Source organism: Mesoplodon bidens, assembly GCF_964165515.1.
Source record: "Mesoplodon bidens genome assembly, chromosome: 1".
Lineage (NCBI taxonomy): Eukaryota > Metazoa > Chordata > Mammalia > Artiodactyla > Ziphiidae > Mesoplodon > Mesoplodon bidens.
The window spans coordinates 192,646,840-192,660,246 of record NC_138176.1 but is presented as its reverse complement, the minus strand read 5'-3'; the positions used below and the strand labels follow the sequence as shown (position 1 = coordinate 192,660,246).

Below are 13,407 nucleotides of genomic sequence, written 5' to 3'. Positions count from 1 at the left end.
GCACCTGGATCATACCACCCTAATTACCAAAAGAAATGCCATCAGAGAACTATAGTTCAACTTTGTGCCCTAATCTTTTATTCAAGATAATTTTAAAAATCGTCCTTGTACTGTATAAAACCATTATCAAAGGTACAACCTATAGGGCTGTTCATTGTCCTCTTTATAAAAACCTACAGGGAACATTCTTCTCAGAACAATCTTAGGAAAAACATCCTTGCTGACTACATAGTATGCTTCCTTTTTTATAGATAATTAAAGGTTTGTAAATCATATTATTTTTTTTCTCCTTCTTGACCCTAGGAAGCTCAAAGCAAAATTGTGTGCTTAATTGATTTTTTTGATATAAATACTTGCCTCCCCATTGACTTTACCTTCTTGGTTACTAGACTCCTGAGCTTTTGTGTTTGTTTAAATGGCTTTATGATTTATTTTATCTGTATCTCATTAGAAACTGCCAGATCTCTTTTGGAAGTGAGGTAGATAGATAATAGATATCAAATATGTATTAAATACTTAAAATGTTTAGAATACTGCTTTTGGAGGAATGGATTCAAAAGAAGGTATTGTTTCAAAACCTTTGCTTCAATTTGTTTTTTAATCTATGGTCAGAAAAATAAGAGAGTATAAGCATACATACCATCTCTCGTGACATATTCTACTACTTACCAGTAGTTTTTTTTTAATGTAACTATGGTTGAGCCTTACCTTTGTTTACTGGGTTCTGTTTCTAATTCTAAATTTTATTGATTAGGCTTCCCCTGAAAGATCGACAAGAACTCAGCAAAAAGAATTTCAGACTTATATTTTGGATAGTGTGATGGACCATTTGCTTGCAGCTGATGTTTTATTAGGTAATATCATGTTTTATTTTCACTCTGTTAAAAGTACCTATAATCACTTCCCTTCTCTATTTAAACCCCAAGTATACCACTTTTTTAACTTCATCTTTTTCCTTCTTTTCTGTGCATTTTCCCCTCTTATTGGTATTTTCCTACAATGAGGAAAAGGCCCATCCAGCTCCTTCCTTTGAAACTGGGACAAAGGATCAACAACAGGGAGTACTTAAGCTGCTTGTCCACGTTCATATGCTCAGAGGTGGCAGGAAGAGGACAAGGAAAGAGAAAAAATGTTTTTAAAACCATATTATGTGAACAGTATATTTTTATGAATTATCTAATACTTTAAAAAATTACTGTAATATACTTACAAATAAATTACAAATGTAGCACTCTGTGAATTACCACCCAGGCAACATGCCTGTATAAGAGCACTCAGATAGAAATGCATTACCAGCACCCTCAGAAACTATACCTATTAGTGGAATTATTCAGTTATAGGTATCTATGTTATTCTTTAGAATGGCTTTCAGGATGTAAATTCAAAGCACGTTAAAATGTTTTTCCTGTATGTCTCTAGTTACAATAAAACTACAAAACTTGATACATTTACAGTGGAGCTAACATTTATATGTAAAACAATGACAAAATTTAAAGGAGAAGGAAAAGTAATGATTTAGCATATTTGCTACTTGAATTTCTGGTAATTATATAAATCATAGAACCTCCATGCTCTTACATTATCATTTTTTTTAACAAAGTAAGTTTGCCAAGAAAATCTTTAGTGTTGTCATAACATGCAACTCTCAAAGCGTGGTGTCAAGTCAGACTTTTGTATTTGTTCTTATCACTTGAGAATCTTAAGTAATATCAGTCTTACTACATAAAGACACAAAACAAAGAGTTTTGCATTGTGTAGTGATTTAGAATTAGGTGGGAATAATAATTACAGTCAGTTAAGGCTCCTAATTTCTAGAAAGGAGGGAGGGGCTTAAAGGGGGCATTCTGTTGGAGGAGGAGCCAGGAGGATTAGTGTTGAGGCAGTATGTACACAGCGAGCACACTGAAGCCACCGGGGCAGCTTGTAGAAGAGAAACAGTGCTGATGGGAATCATGGAAGGGGCGAGAGGTACCCCATGGCACCACCACCACTGATGGTACTCTGTGTTTTACAGTTCTCTGGACCTCTCTTCTGCCTCCATTACTTCGTTGTGCTTAAAGTTTTGTTTGATGATTTGTTTTGCCCTTTATTAGTTAGACAGAATCAATTTACAACTAATAAACTGACTTAATTTTTCTCTCAAAGGGAGGCTATGTGTCACTGACAGTTGAAGAACTGTTTGCTTATCACAGACTGTCTTAAGGCAGTAAGAAACTTCACAGTCTCCATCCATAACACTTTTATCCTGCAGAAATTATTTCTTCCAAGATTTATCATGGCTTCTGGCCATGAACATCATTTTGCTTAAAGTAGTACATAAGAGCTAATGGTCTTATTTCTAACGGTAGTAGATGTACTCATCTTGCCTTAGCCTGATTTGTTGGAGGGTCTGGTCTTAGGCTGGTGGATATCAATTTTCTTAGACATTTTTTTCCTGCTGTAATTTAGGGGAAGATGCATCTCTGCCTATTACCAGTGGAGGGAGCTACCAAGTATTGGTGAACAATGTGTTTTATTTCACACAACGTGTGGTGGACAAGCTTTGGCAAGGCATGTTCAACAAAGAATCTAAACTTCTTATAGATTTTATAATTCAACTAATTGCACAGGTAATCCATTGTCACATTAGTTGTAGAGTACATGTTTTCCTATTGAAAAACTTTGCCTCGGGTGTTAAAATTGTTGGAAATAAGTGTAACCAGTAAGATAATGAATGTTGACATTTGAATGTAAAGCTCAGCTTATTAAAAGTGAATAAAACGTAGGTCTGTAACCATTCCTCCCCCCCTTACCCGTGGCCCGGTGCCAGTGTGTCCAGTATGTAAAGCTTCCTCATTCTCTCAGGCTGTGGGCTCCCACTGCCTTCCCCACTGGCATTGCTCTTTGCTAACCACATAGCTGGACAGCTTCCTGTTGGTTTAAAGACCTTAAGTTAATACGATCTGATAGATTTTCATAGTATGATGCATCAGTGTGTCAAGATTTACAGAGCATGAAGACTTGATATTAGAGGAGTATTCTCTTCTTGTAATTGAATCTTTACAAAGTTCACTGTAGTCCTTGTTCCTTTGAAGATGTCGTATTAGTGTGTGTTTGTGGTACCTTTTCTGGTTTGGCACAAGTGATAAATCTTATTCAACACACAATGTAGAAAGTAGGAAATACTGTTGTCATGTTATTAGACACACACATGTCACCCAAGAATTTTTAAGAATAAATTTATATTTAAGCCAAAGAGAAAAGTTCTCATGTGAGATGAAACAAGAATGTCAGAAGTAAGTTCTTACTAACATTTTAGGTAATTTTTTTTTTTTTTTTTTTTTAGTAATTTTGAGTAGCGATTGATCACCCTTACAAAACTTGTGGGGTAGGAGTCTCTACCCAGATGGCACTTTGCCGTGTTCTCAGGGAGGCTGCTCTGCATACAGATGTATATACACACAGCACTCATCTCATTGCATTTATGTGTCTCTTGGGTTCTGAACCTCACAATAGCAAGAGCTTTGTATGTTTTATCTTAGCACCCCAGTACTTAGCATGGTGTCTGATACATAATAAACCTAATCAATGTCCATGTGTGAATGATAAGCAGACTTTTTTTGTCCATTTTACTAAAGTATCTCTCATATCTTTAGTCAAAAAGAAGATCCCAGGGATTGTCACTGGATGCGGTTTATCACTGCCTCAATAGGACCATATTGTACCAGTTCTCCCGGGCACACAAAACTGTCCCGCAGCAAGTAGCTCTCCTTGATTCACTCAGGGTCCTGACTGTAAACAGGAACTTGATCCTGGGCCCTGGGAACCATGACCAAGAATTCATTAGCTGTCTGGCTCACTGCCTCATTAACCTGCATGTTGGAAGGTAACTCTTTTAGGTTCAGTTTGAATTTGTCTTTGATATTTTTCTACCAGAACTCTTTGTTCTACTTTTTTGATTATAACATTTCTTTTTTCTTTAATCTCGGTTTTACTTAAAACTTCATGAGAAGGTAAAAGACAAGGGTTGAATTTCTGCAGTGAAATATGAGTATATTTTTGCTTTAATTTTCTGTATCTTTAATTTTTTTGTTAATCACTTGTCACATATATAATTTTTAAATAAGAGTTTGCTTTTCAAGTAAATTAGATACACACTGTTGGAGGTTAAGAGGGGTAAAAATACAAGAATGCACTAAATAAATGCAATATATGTTAAATGGGTAAAATTAGTATACTTTTTGCCACTGATTGCTTTGCAAGATATTTCTCTGGTGTCTGCTGGGGGCCAGGCATTGAATTAGGGACTGGGCTGAAATGTGAATGAGACAGACCCTGTGGCAGGTCTTGGAGCCTGCAGTCTAGGAGAGAGGATCCATAACTAAGCAATGTGCTCTGCTAGAAGCACGGTGCTTTGGGAACACATAGCAGGTGCCCCTAGCCTGGGAGAGACATCTGAGTGACAGCTTGAACCTGGTTGAGGAGGAAGTTAATCCTCCAAAGAGAATGGGGAAGAGTGATGTGGGAAGAAAGAGCCATCTGTGCAGCTGCCCAGAGGGCAAAAAGAATATGGCACATGTAGGAAACTGCAGGTATTTCACTGCTGCTGGAGCAAAGAGTGGTGAGATAAGATATGGGAGAGGGGGCACAGTCATAGGAGGAGAATGTTCTTAAATGAACTTTTCGTAATTTTTAGGTAAAAGTGTTAATAATGATCGAAAAGCGTCTTAAATAGTAAGATGCTCCTCTTAATGCTGTAATTTAGTTTAATTACATTTAGTTGAGTGGATTTGTGACATCATCGCTTGAAAATGGCATTCTCATGATAAACTATAAGTTCTGTTCTGTGCATCTGCCAAATGTCTGTCTGCCACTTATGGAGCTCTGTGACAGAGCCAGCGTTTACTTGTGTCTGCAGAGTAGTACTTAGTCATCACAGTTTCCAGCTGCAGTAATTTCCTTCATATAGTTTAAACTGACTGGAATTTTTCAGCAATGTGGATGGGTTTGGACTGGAAGCAGAAGCCCGCATGACTACATGGCACATTATGATCCCCTCGGACATTGAACCAGATGGTGGTTACAGCCAAGATATTAGTGAAGGTAGTTATCTCAATTTTTTCCCCCTTTTCTCTCCACTCATTTCTAAGATATAACCAAAAAAACGGACTTCAGAAACCGCCAACACTGACAACCAATCTCTCCATAGGGCGTACCTGAACATACACCAATATGCCCGCCAGCATGTACCAACGTGCTAGCTGTACATCTCCTTATGCCAGGATGAGTAAACCCCTGATATTGCTCACCCTCCACATTTCATAGTAACACCAGGAAACTTGGTGATACTTACATTTGCACAAGCAGTAGTGCAAATATGATACTAACTTGGCGCTTACTATTAAGAGAGCTGGCTATTGATAGTATTAGGCCAATCACAGTAGAGGCAAATAAATATTGCTTGAGACAGATTGTCAGTACTACCATTTTTACTCTTTCTCCCTTTTTAAAATCTAGTTTTCCCACTGATTTTGTAATTATCGTGCATATGAGAGTCTTTGGGTGGATTGATTTCTAATTTCCAACGTTGTTCAGTTGAAAAGATTAGATAATTACAGAAGTGTTTGTCTCTCCAGCAATATTTAGTGTGGTAGTTTTGCATATGATTTTATCCTTTATAGGTCCAGCACTCATTCTTTCATTCATTTAAGCATTAATTTGTTCTCTATTCTTTCACTAAAATTTCTTGAACCCCAGACACTAAGGACACAGTGATTCTTTTCACCCCCCAAGGAACTAACAGTCTAGAACACTGGTTCTCAAAGTGAGGTGCTCAGACTAGTAACATTGGCATCATTTGGGAACTAGTTAGAAAAGCAGATTTTCTGGCCCCATTCCGATCTACTGAGTACTCAGTACTCAGATACTCTGGGGAATGAAGACCAGCAATCTGTTTGAACAACCTCCCAGGTGATTCTGATGCTTGCTAAAGACTGACTGGCCTAGAGCAGGAGTCGGACAAATTAGCAAGGAGTCCAAAGCAAGATGGAATTTAATAGTAAAAACTCTTAAAAATATTTGTTTACTATTTCTTTCCTTTTGTAAAATTGTCAAGAACAATTAACTCATTTGTGAATATACCTTAAATATTTAGATCTAAAATTTACTTTTAAGTGGAGAATAAGTTCTTTTCTTTTATAGAAGAAGCTAGACAATGAAATATATATGTAATTTCCAGTTTTATAAATAAATGTATAGTCTTTTTGCTTGATATGAAGTTTTTTTTGTTTTTTTTTTTTAAGTTTTCCAGGTAGCCAACTGCATTTTTGGTTATCTGAATAATCCTTTTTTACTGAGCTGGCTATGACGTGAAGCATTTTTTGGACAATTAAGTACTATACATCTAAGTTGAAATTCTTAGATAAAAAAGAAGAAAAAAAATACTAACTCCCTTTATATTCTTTTTGATCAGTTGCTGTTTTTCATTTCCTAGGGCGTCAGCTTCTCATAAAAGCTGTCAACAGAGTTTGGACTGAATTGATTCATAGTAAGAAACAAACCTTGGAGGAGCTTTTCAAAGTCACTCTACCTGTGAATGAAAGAGGCCATGTGGACATAGCTATAGCAAAGCCGCTCATTGAAGAAGCTGGTTTGAAATGTTGGCAGAATCATCTGGGTAAGAAAGTTTACAGATATCATGTGACCAAGGGACTTACATACAACTATCATATATGGGTGCACGTTGGATATGAAATTAAAACTTTCCCCAAAAGATATTATGATGACAGTAGAAATGAAAATCAATACAATATAGCCCATTCTAGAATGATTATGCTGAGATTAGGTTTTTCTTCTTAGATTTTTTTTTAATTAAAAAACATTTTTTATTTTAAATGTGTTATACATCAGGCATCTATGAGCTTGGTAAATAAGACATTGCTCACAACTTTAGTATGGTCACCATCTTGGTTATGAGTCTACATCCCTTATCTATAATTCTGAAATTCAAAAAGCCCTGAAAACCCAAGGTGTTATTATTAATTTGATGCCAGTACTCACTTGGTAGCAAAACCTAACCTACCTTTGTTTATCCTACTAGGCATTAATACTAATACATTTTGCTGCAGAAATATTAATTATTATATTATTAATTATTGTTTATTACCCTAGACCTTCTGGTGGTCTAGGGTGATACAGTACATATAATATACAATATATGTACTGTATCACCTTCTTAAAATTCTAAATTCCAAAGTATACGCGACACCAAAGATTTTAGGTAGGGGACTGTGAATTGTTATTAACATAGAAAGTGATTACAGTTAAAATAAATTTGCATATTATTGCAGAGCTATGAGGTTTCAACCAAATGTGAGTTCAACTAGTACAATAATTGTCAAGCAGCTATCCTTATACAAGTTAAGTAAATGTAATATCTGAGAGTGTCTGCATCTGTAACATAAGCTGCTTTTCATAACTACAGAATTGTGGTTTGTAACCGTTATGCAATGTATTAAAAGTAAGGCTAATAAATACATGGAGAAACTGTAAAATACTCTAATTTTAATTTTGTAGCCCATGAAAAGAAATGCATAAGTCGAGGAGAAGCTTTAGTGCCCACCACACAATCCAAATTGTCCCGTGTCAGCAGTGGCTTTGGTCTTTCCAAGTTAACAGGATCGAGAAGGAATCGAAAGGAAAGTGGGCTTCATAAACACAGTCTTTCCACCCAGGTAAATTGTTTAGTTTTATTAATGATATGATTAGAAATTTGTAATTCAAGGTTTAGTTGTAGTTTTTTTTGTTTTGTTTTGTTTTGTTTTTTTGCGGTACACGGGCCTCTCACTGTTGTGGCCTCTCCCGTTGTGGAGCACAGGCTCCAGACGCGCAGGCTCAGCGGCCATGGCTCACGGGCCCAGCCGCTCTGCGGCATGTGGAATCTTCCCGGACCAGGGCACGAACCCGCGTCCCCTGCATCGGCAGGCGGTCTCTCAACCACTGCGCCACCAGGGAAGCCCTAATTGTAGTATTTTATATAATACACTTAATACATGCAAGCATATGATTTGAAATGGAATTTTTCTGTGTTTTTGCTTTAGACAAGAGAGAGAAATAACTCAGGTTGTGGAGCCTTCTCCCATTTTATTATGATAAAATTGCACTATGAATGTTGTGTATTTACATCCATTTCATAATTGGACATAAGATGAGATTCAGATATTGATATATGATAGACTGTGGATACTTTTTTCTCAGCTTTTCCAAACCTTCAATAATTTTATTAATAGTTATTAAATTTTAAAGCAACAGCAGATAAAATAGCTTTTTATTTTTTATAATTTTGTTGTACATGCCTGAGATTGATTTTTTTTTTTAACTCATCTACCTCCAACATTAATTTCTTCCTCATCATACTGTCTTTGCCATCCCAGAATCTTAGTGGCAGCTGTGAAAAGGGCCTGGGAGAAACCATGTGTATGAGTCATTCCACGTGTCAGGTTGGGTTCACCAGGAAGCACACTCTGAGAGGGGGTTTAGTGTGCAGGATGTTTATTAGGGGTGCCCTTGATATTTGTGGATGGGAGAAGAAGGAAGCAGGATTGGTCACAGGGAAATGTCAGGCTACAGTGCAGGTCTGGCGACAGACCCAGCTGTGACCCAGGTGGAGCTTTGGTACCAAAATGACCTGTCAGAGTTGACCTTTACTGAGCTGAAATGGCTGAGCCTGCTTGCCTCCAAATCAGCCCGTGATTGTGGGGTGCCCACAGCTCTCTGCAGCTGAGGTGATCCCTGAAGTACTGACAGCACTCCCAGAAGTTGTGGCAGTGAGCCCTTCCTTGAAAGGGGCACTGGGGGATGGGGGGTATATGGATCTGTGTCCATACCATAAGCCTCCATCAGATTCATTATATAATTAATCTTTCAGAGTTTTCTGTGGGGTTTTTTGGGTGTTGTTGTGATGCCTTTAATAGAATTTTAACTAACTTGGGGGCATTATTTCAAGGCTAGTTAACATTTTTTTCCAGGAAATCCATGAAATATTAAGACTTTTTCCACTCATTGTTAGGAGATTTCTCAGTGGATGTTTACACACATCGCCGTTGTTCGCGACTTAGTAGACACGCAATATAAGGAATATCAGGAGGTAAGAATCATAACCATAATAATGGTTTGTTTTGCATTCCTTGAGTGAGAAAAGACTGTTTCCCTTGATATCTTCCTCCTGCTTTTAAGAATAAGTTGCTGAACTGAATTTATCATCAGATAATGTTTTTGATTATCCCTGCCAGCAGCTACTTTGGCCATTGGTTTTAACATAGAAAGACTGGAACTTCCTACAGGCAAACTGCATTAAAAAGTGACAGACTGGAGATCAGCACAGCTGAATCCTAATGACATTCACTACCAACATATTGCATGTGTTCGTTCTTAATAAAAATTAAAATATTGGAAAGATCCCTTTCTTTCATACTTAACAAGGAGACCATGAAAATGTGCATCAAAATCTCTGAGAAGTCTCTTAAAATTCTAAAAAATTAAAAGATAAAGTTATTTTTTATTACAAGTGCTTGGTGATTTTGTCAGTAAGAAATATTTTCAGTGAAATCCTCTTGATGAATTCATAGTTACTCAACAACTTATTCGAAATATTTTATTTCCATGGCAGCTGAGTTATATGTTATTAAAGATTTCTGAATGATAAGCTGCTAATATTTTATGGGCATGATACTAGATACTTAGTTGTTACAGGGGATTTCCTCCTGCCAGGACCACATAAGTACTATGATGGTATCATTATAATATCAAGATTACTCCTTCAATAATCATTAGTGTTAGTTGTACAGTATAAAGGGATCTTTATTCTTAAATTGTATACGTATATTCCATGAATTATTAGATAAGCATCTAATCATTAGGTGCTTAGTTTTAAGCATCTGGTGTTGAAATGTTACACATTTTGACATTTGACAAATAGAAAGAAGTTATTCCAAGTCATAAATTTCCATTTAAGTAAGGTGGTTTGGATCTATACCAGGGCCAAGTAAAAATGGTTTTCCTTTAATTTTTTTTTTTTTTAGTCTTAAGAAAATTTTAGTATTTTTTTTTTATTTTATTTCTGCTTTATAACAAAGTGAATCAGTCATACATATACATCTGTTCCCACATCCCTTCCCTCATGCATCTCCCTCCCTCCCACCCTCCCCATCCCACCCCTCCAGGCGGTCACAAAGTTTAATTTTTATATGAATGTTAAGTTCCCTATCAGAGATGCATGTGTATAATCTTTACCTAAAATTATTGGAAATGTTATGGTGATTACCAGGAATCTAGTGTGTTGGCAATATTTTTTGTTGTGGCTTTCTAGATTTTCTTTTATTCATGTTCTAGTAACTGTTTTACAGTTGGGGGTGGGGAAGGGGATTCATCCTTAAATTACTGTCTTTATTAACTCACACTGCACAAACCATTTCCATGTATTTTCATAAGTAATATTACCATCTTCCCTGTGCCCCAGCTACAAGTTCCTTCAACACTCTGGTCAGGCGTACTGCACACGCTACCCTGTAGGGATCTTCCATGTATTGTATACTTGGTGCTAAAATAATCGCCTTGGGCCATCACTAAAACCCCACCTTCTCACAAGATCGGCAGCTTACTTTAACCATAAATAAATGTAACTTTACTTTTATAATATTGTCTGAAATGACCTGGATTGTTTTCTGTTTCCAAAGAATAACTTGGTTTCAAGGTACTTTTAGACTGTTCATTGTTGCTTGTGCTTTTGCTTGAAAACCAACCTGGACTCCCTCTTGTTAGCGTCAGCAAAATGCCCTGAAGTACGTGACGGAGGAGTGGTGCCAAATCGAGTATGAGCTGCTGCGGGAGCGGGGGCTCTGGGGCCCCCCCATTGGTTCCCATCTCGACAAATGGATGTTGGAGATGACGGAAGGGCCCTGCAGAATGAGGAAAAAAATGGTGCGGAATGATATGTTTTACACCCATTACCCTTACGTGCCGGAAACGGAACAAGAGACAAACGTGGCGGTGAGTGCGCAGAATTCAGCGTTTGTAGTGACGCTTCCAAGTCTTCCTTCTTTTTTGTAAGCGTTTTCCCTTATTAGGTCAATTATGAAAAACACCTAATTTAGAAGATTTGATGAACTACAGTAAGTTGGTAATGCCAGGGTGCTGGCGGTGGAATGAAAAGGTGCAGCAGGGAGGCTTCACAGTGAAGTGGTTTGGATCTTAGACCCTGGAGCCAGCTGCCCGGTTTGAAACCTGCCGCTGCCCCTTCACTAGCTGGTGACCTCATACCGGCCACGTTAACCTCTTCAGCTTCTGCTTTCTTTATGCCTAAAATGGAGAAAATAACAGGTCCATCTTAGAAGCTATTGGGAGGATTAAATTAATTAAAATTAGTAAAGTACTTAGAATAGTGTCTGGCACAGAATAAGCACTATCTAAGTGAGTGTTAATAAAATAAACATTGCCACTAAGCAATATTCTTTGAAGAAATACAGAGCACAGTTAAAGAATAATAATAGCCTGAGTGTATAGGTCTTCTCATTTATATTGCGAAGCTTCATCACTGGCTCCACGGGTATCAAACGAGCAACGTTTGCCCCTCAAGTTCCTTTTTATTCAGACAGGTTGCCCTTCCTAAAGACTTCATTCAGATTTTTGCACTGACCATAAAAATTTTGTCTAAAATGATCATGATCCAGGAATCATGTTTTTGCGTTCGGGAAAATACAGTCTTCCCCGATAAAGTCACTGCAAATTTGGAAGAGAAACCCTTCATGGTTTAAGTACTTTCACATACCTGACTTTAATATGATTCTGTCAACAATTGAAGAAACTAAGATTTATAAAGAAGACTTGGCACATGTGTCTTCTAGTAAGTAGCTAAGATCATATAACATGAGACAACTTGGATTGTTCCAGTGTCTCTTTTTTTCCCAACCAAAACCCTGGCTCCATTTATCTTGTGCTAATTGACTACACATTTGTCCTCATGCTACTTAAAATATAGGCCTTAGACCTGCTAATATATAGTTATTTAAGTTTTTTTTTTTTAAGATAGCTCCCTAAAGTTTACTTTTCTCAAAGCTATTCCTTTCTGTCAAGAATGCCGTACTTGGGGGACTTCCCTGGTTAAGACTTCGCTTTCCAATGCAGGGGGTGTGGGTTGGCTCCCTGGTCAGAGAGCTAAGATCCCACATGCCTTGTGGCCAAAAAAACAAAATATATCGGGACTTCCCTGGTGGCACAGTGGTTAAGAATCTGCCTGCCAATGCAGGGGACATGTGTTCGATCCCAGGTCCAGGAAGATACCACATGCAGCGGAACAGCTAAGCCCGTGTGCCACAACTACTGAGCCTGGGCCCTAGAGCTAGTGAGCCACAACTACTGAAGCCCACGTGCCTAGAGCCCGTGCTCCTCAACAAGAGAAGCCACCACAATGAGAAGCCCACACACCGCAACGAAGAGTAGCCCCTGCTCGCCACAACTAGAGAAAGCCCATGCACAGCAACAAAGACCCAATGCAACCCAAAATAAATAAATAAAAAATAAATTTAAAAAAAAACATAAAACAGAAGAACAAATTCAATAAAGACTTTTAAAAAATAATAAAAATAAAATAGAAACAGAATGCCATACTTGGTAAATTTTAATTTAAAGCACTGTAATTTCTAATACTAGCACACTATGTAGAAAAAAAAAATCCACCTGTATTTTTGCAGCCTTTTAATAGCACCTACGTTTGTCAGATCACAGTAGCAATATAATCTCTATTCTTCATCCATTTTCCCCAAATAAATAATTGAATAAGAATTTAAGCCTGTAGCAATTTGATAAAATATTTCTTACTGAGTCAACGGTCATTCAAATTGAATCCATTCAGGGCTAGGAAAATAGAAGATGAATGTGCTGTCCTAAATATGTGACCATTCACTATCTATATAACTGAGGCATATACTTTTTGAGTTACATAACCATAGTATTTTTTTTATTGTGTCTGTGCCTTTCCTTCTTTATAACAGTGTCATTTGTTTTACAAAAGTGTATTTGAAGTTCTGTATCAGATAAAAACAAAATAACCTATTCAGAGTCCACACTTACAACCTTAATATCATTAACATTTTACCTAAGCCAAGGAGTTCACCAGTCTGTGAAATCTAAACAGACAGTCTCAGAAATAAGTATGAACCATACAGAACTTTTTTTTTTTTTTTAAACCAGATAGGTTACGTATTGTGAAATACAAGGCAGTCAAATGTTAGAGATACGTTTACAAAAAAGAAAAAGCAGGTGGGAAGGGGAGATGATTACAGACTGTAGAATTCACGCTGCTGCTTAAGTTCATGCACAAGTCAAGGTTAATCTGCTCTGATGAAGTTTTCTGAATGAATAATGATTTTGGTG

At 37.2% G+C, this 13,407-nt stretch overlaps 1 protein-coding gene across 7 annotated transcripts in view; it reads left to right on the top strand.

The window, feature by feature from the left end:
- WDFY3 (WD repeat and FYVE domain containing 3) overlaps positions 1-13,407 on the top strand; it is a 279,964-nt gene that overhangs the window by 208,909 nt on the left and 57,648 nt on the right. For all 7 annotated transcript variants that reach the window (XM_081250859.1, XM_081250861.1, XM_081250860.1 and 4 more), the window contains 8 exons: positions 755-854; positions 2,449-2,609; positions 3,636-3,865; positions 4,973-5,082; positions 6,473-6,655; positions 7,555-7,712; positions 9,047-9,124; positions 10,798-11,025. In XM_081250859.1, coding sequence (XP_081106985.1) covers positions 755-854; positions 2,449-2,609; positions 3,636-3,865; positions 4,973-5,082; positions 6,473-6,655; positions 7,555-7,712; positions 9,047-9,124; positions 10,798-11,025 — 1,248 coding nt within the window. The remainder of the gene's footprint in view (positions 1-754; positions 855-2,448; positions 2,610-3,635; positions 3,866-4,972; positions 5,083-6,472; positions 6,656-7,554; positions 7,713-9,046; positions 9,125-10,797; positions 11,026-13,407) is intronic.